Genomic DNA, 13,869 nt, shown 5'->3' on the forward strand with positions numbered 1-13,869 from the left:
CTGCTATGGTTATTCATGTACATTTTATTGTTGTAGTTGTTACTTAATTCTATTGATGACATTTTGTATTAATAGTTATTTGTGCTCGTGTCTAAGTATTACTAGTACCATGCAATTTATTTCCTTTTCCTTTCTTCAATTAAAAAAAAATACACAATGTTTTTCAAAAACAATAACAAATATTGACATGAGTTTTCCACAATCCATGTATATTTACAAAAATACCCCAGTAAAAACATACATAATTTTTTTCCAAAAGCATTATTTTAAATATAACAAATAAATAAAATAATTTTCCCTATTTTAATTATATATATTTAAAATTAAATATCAAATAACTCTCTTTCTCATATAAAAATCTAATATACATATTAATTCATTTTTAAGAATATTTGTTTGCTACAATCTTTAACTAAACATCTTTATTATTTAATCTGCTGGTCAAACGTCAACTTAAAAAAATCGAATGCATCCGCTTTTACCTAGTATGTATTAAAACAGCTTGAAAGGTCAATAGACGTACTATCATTTTAAATGCTACGTACCAATATATTTTCCTTGTCATTTCTTACATTAAAGGAAAACGTACCATTCAAATAATGAAACGTACTATTCAATGAATAATCGCCTGGAATTAAGATAACTGTGAAATGTATGAGTTCAGTAATTTTAAAGTAAAATTTTAATAGCTTTGTTTGCAAGGGAGGGGACAGTCAAGAAATAAGAAAAGGAAATATGGAGCAGAATATTTATGAACTGTTCAGAAATAAGAAATAGTCAGAAACATTCAGAAAATTCATAATAGTTTTTGGATTTGATTACGTAATCAATTATTTTCATCAAATGCTGATGAATTTATAATCAGTCAATATAAAATAGAAAATTTATGAACCGTTAATAAATAAGAAACAGTCGAAAATATATAGCAGGAAATTTATGATCAGTTAAAAAATAAAAAAGTCAGACAATTTATAATTAATTGTCATGGTGGAGCAGAAAAATTAAGATTCAGTTTAAAAATAAGAAACAGTCAGAAAATTTATAATCAATCGTCATGATAGTTTTGGATCTGACTGTGCAATCAATTTTTTTCATCAACATTTCAGATCTTGATAATGATGGATCATGTTCTGGATGAGTTTATAATCAATCGAGAAATAAGAAACAGTCAGAAACATATAGCAGAGAATTTATGATCTAACCACTCTATTTACAAATTCTTTATACTAACTATGTCACATCACATTTTAAGATCAGTTAAAAAATAAGAAACAGTCCGACAATTTCTAATCAATTGTCATGGTGGAGCAGGAAATTTAAGATCAGTTAAAAAATAAGAAACAGTCGTACAATTTATAATCAATTGTCATGGTTTAGAGATTTGATTGTGTAATCATTTTTTACATCAACATTTCAGATCTTGATGATAATAGATCATGTTCCATGAATTTATAATCAATCAAGAAACAGTCAAAAACATATAGCAGAGAATTTATGATCTCACCACTCTATTTACAAATTCCTTATTTTTTTTTATGGAAAAAGGAAACCAAGTCAGACTAATTATGTCACATCACATTTTACTCTGATCAGCCATGATGAAATAAGGGACAGTTAGAAATATATAGCAGAAAATTTATGATCAGCGAAGAAATAAGGTACAGTCAGAAATAAAGAGTTATGGATTGTTAGTTGAGACTTCTGCTTCTTATTGAAAGGTTCAGCTATCTATTCTTATAGACAGCCAGCGGCTTTTGATCATTGGTACCTCATTCCTAACATAAACACTCAACAATAACATTTCAATGAGATTGTGATAACAATAACAATACCATAATTAAACTATTTGATTGTTGATGAAATCACAGATGGGTACCTCATCCCCAACATAAACATTCAACAATGACATCTCAATGACGCAGTGATAAGAATAACAACATCACAATTAAACTATCACACTATGCCAACATCGACATCATAACAAACAGACTTAACAAAAAATATTGTTATAATAATTTTTTTAGATGAAAGATTAGAATAAAAATATAGAACATAATAAGGAATGAGATTTATTAAGAACAGTTACAATCAATTAAGAAATGTTAGGGGCAATAGTATACTTCTCACAATGAGAAGGGACGATCTAAGTGAGCATGAGCAGTTTCCCATAGAATAACTCGTTCCAAATGTCAGGCAATCCTGGTAAACACCAATGGCTGCAATCACCAAAATTGTCTGGATTCCTTTTCTGCTCTGCAGTCAGCTTCTTCCCTCCTCTTAGCCTGTAAATAGCTGGATGTGCATCTTTGCGAAAATCTGATAGCCTTGTTATATTAATCAGAGATACAGGAAATCTCATCTTTTCCAGCACCTCGTCCACTATTTTCATTCTTTCAGGATATGGATTTACATATGACTCCTCAAGAATTGGCTCCATTTCAAAATTACACTTGTGACCCTTAGGATTCTTCCACTGTTCTGAACTGCCACTCAAACAAACAATGTTTCATCATAATAATATAATGATATGTTTTTTCATCAGATCATATTCAATGATCATTTTCTTTTATGATTCTAATATATCTTAAACTTTTTTTATCAACGTTTCAAGTCATACTCAATAATCATTCTCTTCTGTGATTCTGATATATCCTAAACTTTTTTTATCAACATTTTAGATCGTACTGAATGATCATTCTTTTCTCTAACTCTAATAGATCTTAATAATAAAATATTGAATATGATCTGAAATGTTGATGAAACTTTTTGTACACCATTTTAAATATCTAAAATTTTGTCAGTTTACCTGAAATGCATGGGAGAAAATCCTCTGAAGAACACTTTGGTTTTAGCTGGGTCAATATTTTGATCTATCCAATTGGCCCATGTAGTCAACCCTCTTTTGAAGGCAACCATTGGATCTAATTCTGGGTGAAGGTAGTTGCTCTCCATGTAGAAATTTCTTCTGTAAACATATAAAGTCAAAAAACTGTCAGAAGTTTATTTTATATTTTAATATAAATTATGTTATGATTTATTGTATTCAATATTTATTATAAAGGTGAGAATTTTAATTTTAGTTATGAATTATTATCTATATGTAGGTGAATTCATATTATAAACTAAATTGTTTATTAAATATAAGTTGTTGAAAATTAATTTAAAATGAAGATAATGAATATGCATGTTGTGTAGTTAATATTTTAATTGTGTGTTGTAAATCAATATATAAATTATTTATATAAAATTGACATGATATAAATAATTGATGTGTTGATTATAACCACTAAATTATTTAAACTTTCCACCTAAAATTTTATAACTAGTTCCACCTAAAATTCTACAACTAATATTCATCATAATATTTATTTTTATTTTTAGATGACAAATATGAATTGAAGTCAAAAAAGTGTTTTTTTAAAACTATCTTAAACATTGCACTCTAAACTTTAGCTTGTTTAGGTGGTCCACACTTGCTTCTATAGTAGGACCCACCTATTAGTATAATTTAAGTTAAGCCACTTCAACAAATCAAAGCTTAAAATATACAATTTTATAAGTCTTATGCTTTATTGGATTCAATTCATACATACAAAATAAATTATTATAGATGATGAATATGTTTGTTACTTAGTCAATATTTCAATTATTTAGATTTTTTTTTTTTATTATAACAAAACTGAAATGTCATACATAATTGATATGTTGATCATAGCTATTCAAATATTTGAAACCTTCAACTTAAAATTATTTAACTAATATAAATTACTTATATAAAATCAACCTTACATAAATAATTGACGTGCTGATTATAACTACCATGTATACCTTCTACCTAGAATTTTATAGCTAGTTCAATAAAAAATTCTACAACTAATTGCACTACAAATCATAACATTTTTTTATTTTTTATTTTAGAATTAAAAAATAAATAAAAGTAGAGAAGTTTTTTTTGAACTATAGCTTAAACATAGCATTCTAGGGGTTGACTTGTTAGGTGTCTCCTACTTGTTTCTCTAATAAAATCTATTTATTAGCATGATTTAAGATAAGCGAATTTTACAAATCAAAGCTTAAAATATTGATCATATTTTCAGAATTATAACACATAAAAATAGAATTATAGAATTTGATTGTTGCTTCTGGATTTGATTGTGTGAATATTTTTTTCATCAAATTTAACCATATATGTTCATATGAATAAAAAATTCAACAATCAAATCCAAAAACAAAAATAGTAAGTTTTCTTCATCGATTGAAACTTAAACTTACAACTCCACTTTATTTCCATGCGTCCACCAGTGAGCTGAATTGAAGACCAGGATATCCACACCTCTCCAATAAGCTCCATGCTTTTCAATGGCATCCAACTTCAGTATCTCCTTACTGATATTGCCATTGTTGACGCTGCCTTGTTCCACCAAAAAGGGCGCCCAGAAAAATTCAAAAGAACAGTTATAATCCTGCATGGATTAACCACCATGAGTGCTTTATAATCCTTCTATTAAAGCACAGGGAGGGAGAAGCTTAAAAAGCTTGTTTATGCAAAAGCCATTTGCAGATTTAGAAAGAATTTGAAAAACCCACTTGCCTGAACTACAAAAGAAGTGCTACCGCCATCTTGGGAACGGCCAAAAGATTTCCTGTTCTGAGGCACAACAGTTCCCAGAATGCAGAGCATGGATTCCCACTGGTTGCGATTGATGGAGTCCCCAATGAACATCACTCTCTTCCCCTTCACTCTCTCTAGCAAGTCCGTGGCATTCAATCTAATTCATCCCACATTTTAACAAGATTAAACCAACTGCACAGTACTGAAAATCAAGAAAATTCATATCAAATATCAAACCTGGGAAGATCACATTGTGAAGGCTGCCATCTCCATTTTGTATACTCTGTGTCCTGACGCTCATTGCCTTGACAGTTAAAATCTGCACTCATATATGGGCATTCCCCAGCAGGGTAAAGAGGGTAAGATTCATCATACACCCATTTGCCAGAATACAAGTCACACTGGGAAAATTCTGTCATTTGTGCCCTTTTCCATTCTGTGTCTGCCAACCCATCCCCTGTTTCTTCCTTTGAAAAATCACTTTCCAGAGCAGCTGCTTCTTCTTTGAACTTTATCACTGGTGGGGATGAATTTTGGGTGTCATTAGCAAACTCTGTCACTTTCTCAATCTCTTGGGAACTGCTTCCATTTTTTAATCCCTCAATTCCATCATGAACCTCCCCTGAAACATTCATGTTACTGTTGCTGCTCTCCTCTATTATTTCCACAGTAGCTGCTGCTTCTTTTAACTGTATCACTGGTGGGGATGAGTTTTGGTGGGCATTACCAAACTCGGTCACCTTCTCAAACTCTTGGGAACTGCTTCCATTTTTTAGTCCCTCAATTCCATCATGGACCTCCCCTGAAACATTCATGTTACTATTACTGCTCTCCCCTGTTATTTCAGAGCAATTTGGAGTGAAGTTATCATGGTGGTAGCAGGGGTGAGGCAAGTTAAAGCCAAAATTGACTATGGAACTCTGTTCATAATCATCATGGTCAGAAGAGGAGGGCAGAAAAGAGCAGAAAATGATGAGAGACACAGCAGTGGCTAGTATCAGCAGAGAAGTGATTCTGTTATTTGCCACAACCTGCTGCACCTTCTTGATTTCAGACATTGGCATACCCATTGACACTTCTCAAACTAAAATCTCTTTTTTTGGCTACAAGATGTAAATTCTCTTCCATGCAACTAAGATAAGAATCATTTGCAGCAAATGGGTCATCATTTTACATGCCATGGCAATCCATCTGGGCTCGAACCTCTGTAATTACATTTATATGTTAGAGTCTGTGTCGCCGCCACCGTCAAAACACGGGAGAGGGGGCAGTTGAGGGATTCTGACATGCTACTCAGCAGCTTAAACACGGCTAAATTGTGATGTAACTGTTGTACTTACTATATTCAAGACTTTATCTACCAATATTAGTTTTTGGCTTTTCCACAGGTGTTGGTGGATCAGTTTTGAAGATTATTTAATTTGGCCGTATGAGAAGAGAGTGGGTAAAACGACTCCCTGCTGACACTGACTGCAGCTTCTTTCACACGATTGCACGATTACACGCGACTAAAGAAGTAGTAAATAGGACTGTTAACAGAAACCTTCCAAATTCACAGTCTAAATTTCTTGATTGTTTTTATACTAGGAGAAAGGGTCTAGTAGTTGAGCCCGTTTCAATTCTTGTGATAGAAGAAGTTGATTTAATACTCTCATACTTGCTGATTTAATGTCCAATCTTTGTATAAAATTACACCAATGGTTGTATCATAAGTACCAATAACTGAATGAAATATATCATTTGTTGTGAAAAGTAACCAATCATGTGATGTCATGCACAAGTATTGCGGCCTTTTGGCACACCTATTGGTTTCACTTTTTTGGGGGTTGTTTTGGACACCTTGACAAAAAACATGCTAATGTGGCATCATATTTGATGATGTAGCCTTGAAACCTAAAGCGCAAAGTTAGGGTGCACAACTACTAGGTCCTTTCCCCTAGTATATTTATATTTAAAAAATATAGGTAAATTATGCCGAGATATATCTTACAATAAAAGAGAATTTGACGATTGCAACAATATTAGTAGTATAATAATAGAGTTGATTGTTCCCTTTTAAATATTATGGCACTCTTCCACTATCATTTGAATGTAATGGCTTCATATAGTTGAAGTAGCGAGGGTTCTATTTTATTTGGAGTAATAAAATAACATCTCCACAAAAACCAAAAGATGGCACATTTCATGCATTTACACGTCATTTGCATGTCAAATTGTTTCAAAATTGATTTTTTGTTTACGGACATTTTGATGTCATTTTGATGTCTATTGGATGCAATTGATGAGGATGGTATTGAAAAGAATTCGAGTGTAGACACTACTCAAAGAGTGGAGCATAACGACGTCTCTGAAAATAATCAACCTTGTCATTCCCATGACACTTTGCACATAGCAACTTCCAAAGCAATTTCCATAGTCCCAAGTCAACCTAGCATCATATGACAATATATGCAATAATTAATTATACTTAATTATATGTTTGCAAAATATTATTTACACTTATTTAAATAATGTACTATTATTTAATAATATCACTTTATTATTGAAATAGTATGATCTAACCACTCTCTTCACAAATTCAATCCTTATTTTTGTTGCAAACACTAAAATAACCAAAGTTATACCTTCACATACAAGAGATTACCTCTATTGTTCTCTTATCCTCCATGATCTTGTATTTGATGATGATTGCTCTCAAATTTGTGTTGCATTTGCACTGAGGTGTGCTAGAATGATTTTGGTAGAATATAGGTATAATTGCTTATGGATGTGTTGGAAAATGAGGGGAGGAAGCCTCTTTTGTAGAGATCATCCTAAAAATGGAGGGTTTGTATTAAGGGTAAAAGATAAATGACCATGATCATATAGGTGAAAAAGACTCAATAGGATTTAAGGGTAGGTAAAGATGGACGTATAAGATTAAAATGTGGAAAGGTAAAAGATAAGAGTGAATAGGATTAAGAGGTTAAATTTGAAATAGAGTGAATAGGATTAAGAGGTTAAATTTGAAATGGAGTGATAAGATTAAGCATTGGGTTGACTTTGGAGAAAACACAGAGTGAATGTCTAGGATTTTAGATTGGGATCCAAATTAATTAAATAAATAAAAATATTTATTTAATCGAGAGAAGAGATGGGACTAAATAAATAATAAATATTTATTTAAATTAGAAAGAAAAGGTTAAGTAAATAAAATAAATAAATTATAATATTTATTTAATTAATAATAGAAGGGGCTGACAAATTAATTAAATAAATAATATTTAATTAGAGAAACAATTTAGGTGTACAATTTTTATGAAAAAAGGAATCTCAATTAGTTATTTATGTCATGACAAATTTGTTTTTTCATTGGATAAATTGAGGAAGATAATGTTAGTTATTAAGTATTCATCTACAAAAGTTCAAATCTTTAGAGATGTGTTTTGACTAGGTTTAATCTTTGGGTGAGTGTCATGGACAAAACCCCTCCACTATATAAGATAGAGATACCTACATATATGTAATCTAGTTGTTCTAAAAATAATAATAAAGCAACTATTCTATAGTTTATAATTAATGTTTTATTTAATGATTAAAAAAATATCATTTATCTACTTTCTATTAGTTCATGTTGAGAACAATTAGCATATAACTGAAATATTATTTACATTTTTTCACATTTTAATGCATTAATTTTTGTGATAAATTTTTGAATATATCAATAACAATAATGTAAGTGTTTTTCAAACATTAAATTTGAAGTTTAAATTTTAACTATACCAATAATGTAAGTCTCAATCAAACATTAAGTCTATGCTTAAATTTCAACTCTATTTATGTTTTGTTGTTCATTAGTAACGCTAGATATTATTATAGCCATCATCACGATGTCGATCCTCTATTGTGAGGTGATAGGGTAAATTAATATGAAAATGAATTATGTGGTCCTCTATTGTGATGTGGTAGGGTAAATTAATATGAAAATGAATTAAGCTTTCAATTATATAATTTTCTTTAAAATTGCACGAATGACCTTTAAATTATTGATTTTTTTCCGAAAGAGCTTACACTAAATATAATTATGCACTAAATATACTTAATTATATATTTGCCAAAAATTACTTACACTTATTGAATTAGTGTGCTATTATCTAATAGCATTTATTGCTTTAGTACAAAAGATAAGTAGCAAGAACTTAAGTTATCTATGATTAATGATTTGCAATTATTAAAATAATGCAATATCTCCATAACTAGTAAGTGTATAGTCATAATGGAAACTTGTCATGGTCCCAACATAACATCTTATGATACTAATTTCCTAAAATTCAGGACCTTTAAAGTGGATGCCAACTTTCTAGAAAATAGGAAACCTTATCATAGCCTCACCTTCCATATAGGATGCCACCTAACCAAGAGGTCCCACAAAAGTGATATGACAGTTGGAAGTTAAGAACATAGGATATAACAATATATGCAACAATTAATTATTAGGACTCTAAGATTGAGACACCTTAATCCCAAGAAGTGTGTCATTCATGAATGTTCAAATCTTTGATGCTCACTAAGAATGACTTCTAGCTTAGATGTATAATTATTTATGCTATTTTAGTCTACTATATAAGCATAGAGATGCTCACATCTATGTAATATAATTGTTCTCACAATAATAATAGTAATATTAACTAAACAACTATTCTATAGTTTCTAGTAATTCATGTTGGGAACAATTAGTGTATGAATGAAATTATTAATTAGATTTTACTAAATTTTCAATACATTAATTTTTTGTGAATAAATTTTTAACTATATAAATAGCAATAACATAAGTCTTACTTGGACATTAATTTGAGGTTCAAATTTTAACTATATCAATAATGTAAGTCTTAATCAAACATCAACTTGATGCTTAAATTTCAACTCTATTTATGTTTTGTTGTTGCTTGGTAACACTTGATATTATTATAGACATCATAATAGACCTCTATTGTGAGGTTGCATGGTTGACTTTAAATATACTCAATTATATATTTGCCATAAATTACTTACACTTATTGAAATCGTGTGTTGTTATCTAATATCATTTTATTACTTTAGTACAAAAGATAAGTAGCAAGAATTTAAGTTATCTATGATTAATGATTTATAATTAGTGCAATACTGCATTATTTACGCAATATAATAACCGTTGACCTTCTCTCCAACTACAATTTCAAAATATGTACCATGCACCTCAACAAGGTGCAATGGTTACATTGATAGCAAGATATGATAATCCTAATTCTAAATATAAACCTTAACCTTAATTAAACTCTAACTATTATCCTAACTCTTAGATTACTCCCTAATTAGACCCTAAACCTAATTGAACTATAACACTAACTCTAAATCAAATATTTCTTTTATAATTGTAATCGAACCTTAAATCAAATATTTGTTGATGTTTGCATCTTATTTGAATATTAGAAAATATATTTTTAATATAAATATTATATTCTTACCATAATCTATTTCAAATAAAATTATTTTAATATTAGTTGTTCTTGCATAAAAGCTTCCACAAGGAACGTCAATATCTATTGTTTTAGGTTTAAACTATTTGATATTATAGTTTTTAATCTAATTTTTAAAATGAACATAATAATAAATTTATATTTAAAATTGATGGTTGATTTTATTTGTTAAATAAATTTTTAATAATGTCAATAGTTTTATATATGTTATAGTTTTTAATTTAAATTTTTATTAAAAAAATTATGGTGATTTAAATTCTTGTATGAGACATTTTATAGTCGTGAAGTGTGGGGATGAGGTCATCATTTGTGGCCTCCCTGATTCATAACTATAGGTCAAAATTCACGTGGAGCCGGAGGGTGTGTTGTGCCAACATCACCAGCCACATTAAAAAGTTTTCCAAACATAGTTTTTAAAAAAAAATTAGTCATGATCTCTAAATTTTCTCATATTTATTCATTTTATTTGAAGAGCACCAGTAGTGGATCATGTTCCAATAACCAAACACTCCTTGTGCACCCAACCCCCCAATTACTAATTTTAAAGGAGCCAGAAAAATGATAATAGAAAGCTCATTAATAAGTTTCACATGTACCAATAGCCGATCACTTTTTAGCTTTTTTTAATCCAAAATTGACTACCACATAATCTGGAAATTTTGAGTGGATGGTTATTGGAACATCCTTAAGTTTTGAGTGGATGGTTATTGGAACATTTTAAGTTTTGAGTGGATGGTTATTGGAACATCTTTAAGTAGGTATCGGACAACACTTTGAAATGTACATTTTTGTGCATAACTGATCTCACAACGTGTGTGGTTACTACCCAAAAGCTAGAACCTTAGCTATAAGCAATTAAGTCGCATGTGGAGACAAAAACAAAATAAATTAATCGAAATGGGATGTACCATTTAAGATCTGTGTGTGCACAAAGTTAGCTATAATCACTACTAGTATGCTTCCCCTAGAGGGAATGTCCTAGCTACTTAATGAATCAAAGAATCATTCCTATTTGTACACTTCATTTTGATGCATTAAATCTAGATTTACACAAAAATTCTATATCATATATATGACTAATGGTGATTGTTTTCCATCATTCATACATTTTTTTTTTAATAGGTTTGACTTAGGACAACATATTTCCTTATCGCATACTAACAACTCTAACAAATCAATTTATATACTCCATCCAAAAGATATAAAAACAATTAGATACAGATTTCAAAATTCAAATTTATAGTGGAAAAACAAATAAGCAACAAAATATTCAAATATTACATATTCAAATCCATTTCAAATTTAATACATTTCTCAATTTTAAAATTAAATTACTTCATTAATTAATATATTACAAAGCTGCAACAGCAGCAGCCTACATTACAGAGGTAACAGCAGCCTACATTAAGCTTTTCATTTGCAATCACGTGGTTCATATTTTGAATTGAAAACTGTACCCATCATACAGAATCCCAAAAAATCAACAAAAAATTCTGCAAGCATCAAAGCCTTCAATTTATCTGCTACTTTATAGACAAATGCGCTCCCTGCAAAAACCCTGTACCTGCACCACAACTCTCAAATCTCGCATACTTACTTTACATCTCATAAAAGCAGCACTCAAATTTCCGTAAGTTAACTGAAATCGGTCTCTCGTTTCGATTTTCGTTGGTCGTGTGACACTAATTTCCGTTTCTGTTCACAGTTCCCACAAATCACTGCTAAAAACCAGAAGTACATGTCTACTTTGTAAAGAAACAAGGCAAAACAAGGGCTTATCTCAGGTTACGTAAGTTAATGGTAACGAATTTATATCCCTTGTTTAAAAGTTAGGGCTTTGTATTCTTTGCTTAGAAATTAGGGCTTTTTCTAGCAAGGAATTTAAATTCTCTGTTTAATATTAGGGCTTTTGCCCGGTCGCAGGTTCGATTCCTAATACTCCTGTTATGAGCATCACCTCCAGTTTCATATGACATCTCTCTAGTAATCACTCTCTATCGCCGGTAAAGCTTTTGTTATTGTTGCGTCTACCTGCAAGAAAACCAATGTCAAGTAATCATATGAAGAAGATTATGTAAATTAGAGGCTCGCGATGAGATATTTCAGCTCGGCAAAGCCTGAATCTTGTTGAAATAAGAATGGGCCTAGATTATTTGAGAAAAAAAAGAGAGCTTGAAGAAGTATCTCAGCTGGAAGCTCTCTGCGCAAGGAATAAAGCGGTCAGGTGTATGAGTACTCGGACGGAAAATCTTGCTGAAGATTTTATCGACCTGGCACATCAGCCCTCTATCACTGTCATCCATAATGATGGTACTTCCCAAACCTGTATAAGTTCCGTCTTGCACAAGGAATTCAGAAGGATAACAAGACGTTACCTGTCCACAATAAATGAATGTTGTCTCTCCTTTCTCTTTTCTCGATGAATTTGGAAAATCGTGTTGGAGAATATCCAAAACAGTGGAAACGTTTGGAAAATTACAGTCGTTTAAAAAACGGTCAACTGTGTATAATGTGCAATTAACTTTCGTGTAACTAGTCGATTTTCTGACAAAAGTACCATATTTTTGGAGCCAGTTTGGACACAGGCGGAGAATAAGAAGTATATTAAACACACTAAAAAGCTGAGTTGAAGAAGATCTGACATAGGATTCTAGGATCAAACTTGAAGACTCACAAGATACTGCCAGAGCTCTAGCAACAACATCAGAACATTGTAAATATGACACAGCAATTCATGTCAATCTTATATTGTTGATCTGTTTGATCTAGGGGAAAGGACCCAGTAGTTGTGCACCCTAACTTCGTACTTCTCAAAATCTTATTTCAAAATTTCAAATCACTCCGATTTTTTAACAGCAGTTTACTTGCCAAGTCCCTTGCTTATGACTAAGGTTCAGGGCCACATCAGTGTGCTTTTTGCCAAGGTGTCCAAAACAGCGCCAAAAAAAGTGAGACCAATAGACGTGCAAAAGAGACCCCAATAGTTGTGCAGTTGATATGGCATCACCTGATTGGTTACTTTTTACAATATTAGTACATTTCTTAACAACTATTGGTACATTTTCTAACAACTATTGGTACATTTCTTAACAAAAATTGATATTTTTTGTTTCAAACAATAGATTTTTATTTGTTCAATTTTTGGAACAAAAGGTATCAACAACTCTCACAACAATTGGTACATGCTCAACTACAGGTGCTCGCTCTTCCCCTAGTTTATGAAAAAATAATTCAACAATAAATTTCACTATATAACTTTCATTAGCTTCAAAATTCTAGATATTAATCTAAAGTTTTATATCTAACTATTTTTTTTTGTTGTTTTGTATGCCACTTAATTATTTATAGCTATTGTTTTGGCTTGTAGGTAGTAACCACGCACAATGGATCCATTATGCATGTAAGGGGCAAAAAATACACATTTCAAAGTGCCATTGGATACTGAACTTAAAATTGCCAATACTTATGCACAAATGACCTAATAGTGTCAATTTTGGAGGAAAAAAGCTAAAAAGTAAGCAGGTACGACTATGGGTACATGTGAAATTTATTAATAGAATTTTAGTTATCATTTTTTTGATGTTTTAAAGTTAATAAAATTGCTAGTACTTATGCACAAATGACCTAGTAGTGTCAATTATGGAGCAAGAAAGCTAAAAAGTAAGTAGGTATGGCTATTGGTACATGTGAAATTTATTAATAGAATTTTAGTTATCATTTTTTTGATGTATTTAAAGTTAATAACCATAAAGTTGAATGCAT

General features: G+C 30.7%; 1 protein-coding gene across 2 annotated transcripts; it reads right to left on the reverse strand.

The window, feature by feature from the left end:
• Positions 1 to 2,046: 2,046 nt before the first annotated feature.
• Positions 2,047 to 5,932, reverse strand: LOC131034834 (protein trichome birefringence-like 28). 2 transcript variants are annotated; one of them, XM_057966438.1, is made up of 5 exons: positions 4,850 to 5,932; positions 4,592 to 4,769; positions 4,273 to 4,463; positions 2,807 to 2,965; positions 2,047 to 2,478 (listed from the first exon to the last, which is right to left on the reverse strand). In XM_057966438.1, the coding sequence occupies exons 1-5, from the start codon at positions 5,680 to 5,682 to the stop codon at positions 2,460 to 2,462; spliced, it is 1,380 nt and encodes a 459-aa protein (XP_057822421.1). In that variant the 5' UTR covers positions 5,683 to 5,932; the 3' UTR covers positions 2,047 to 2,459. The 2 variants fall into 2 exon arrangements, with proteins under 2 accessions (XP_057822421.1, XP_057822420.1); XM_057966437.1 differs by having other exon boundaries at positions 2,047 to 2,483.
• Between the last annotated feature and the right edge of the window lie 7,937 nt (positions 5,933 to 13,869).

This window comes from Cryptomeria japonica, chromosome 3 (genome assembly GCF_030272615.1).
Source record: "Cryptomeria japonica chromosome 3, Sugi_1.0, whole genome shotgun sequence".
NCBI lineage: Eukaryota > Viridiplantae > Streptophyta > Pinopsida > Cupressales > Cupressaceae > Cryptomeria > Cryptomeria japonica.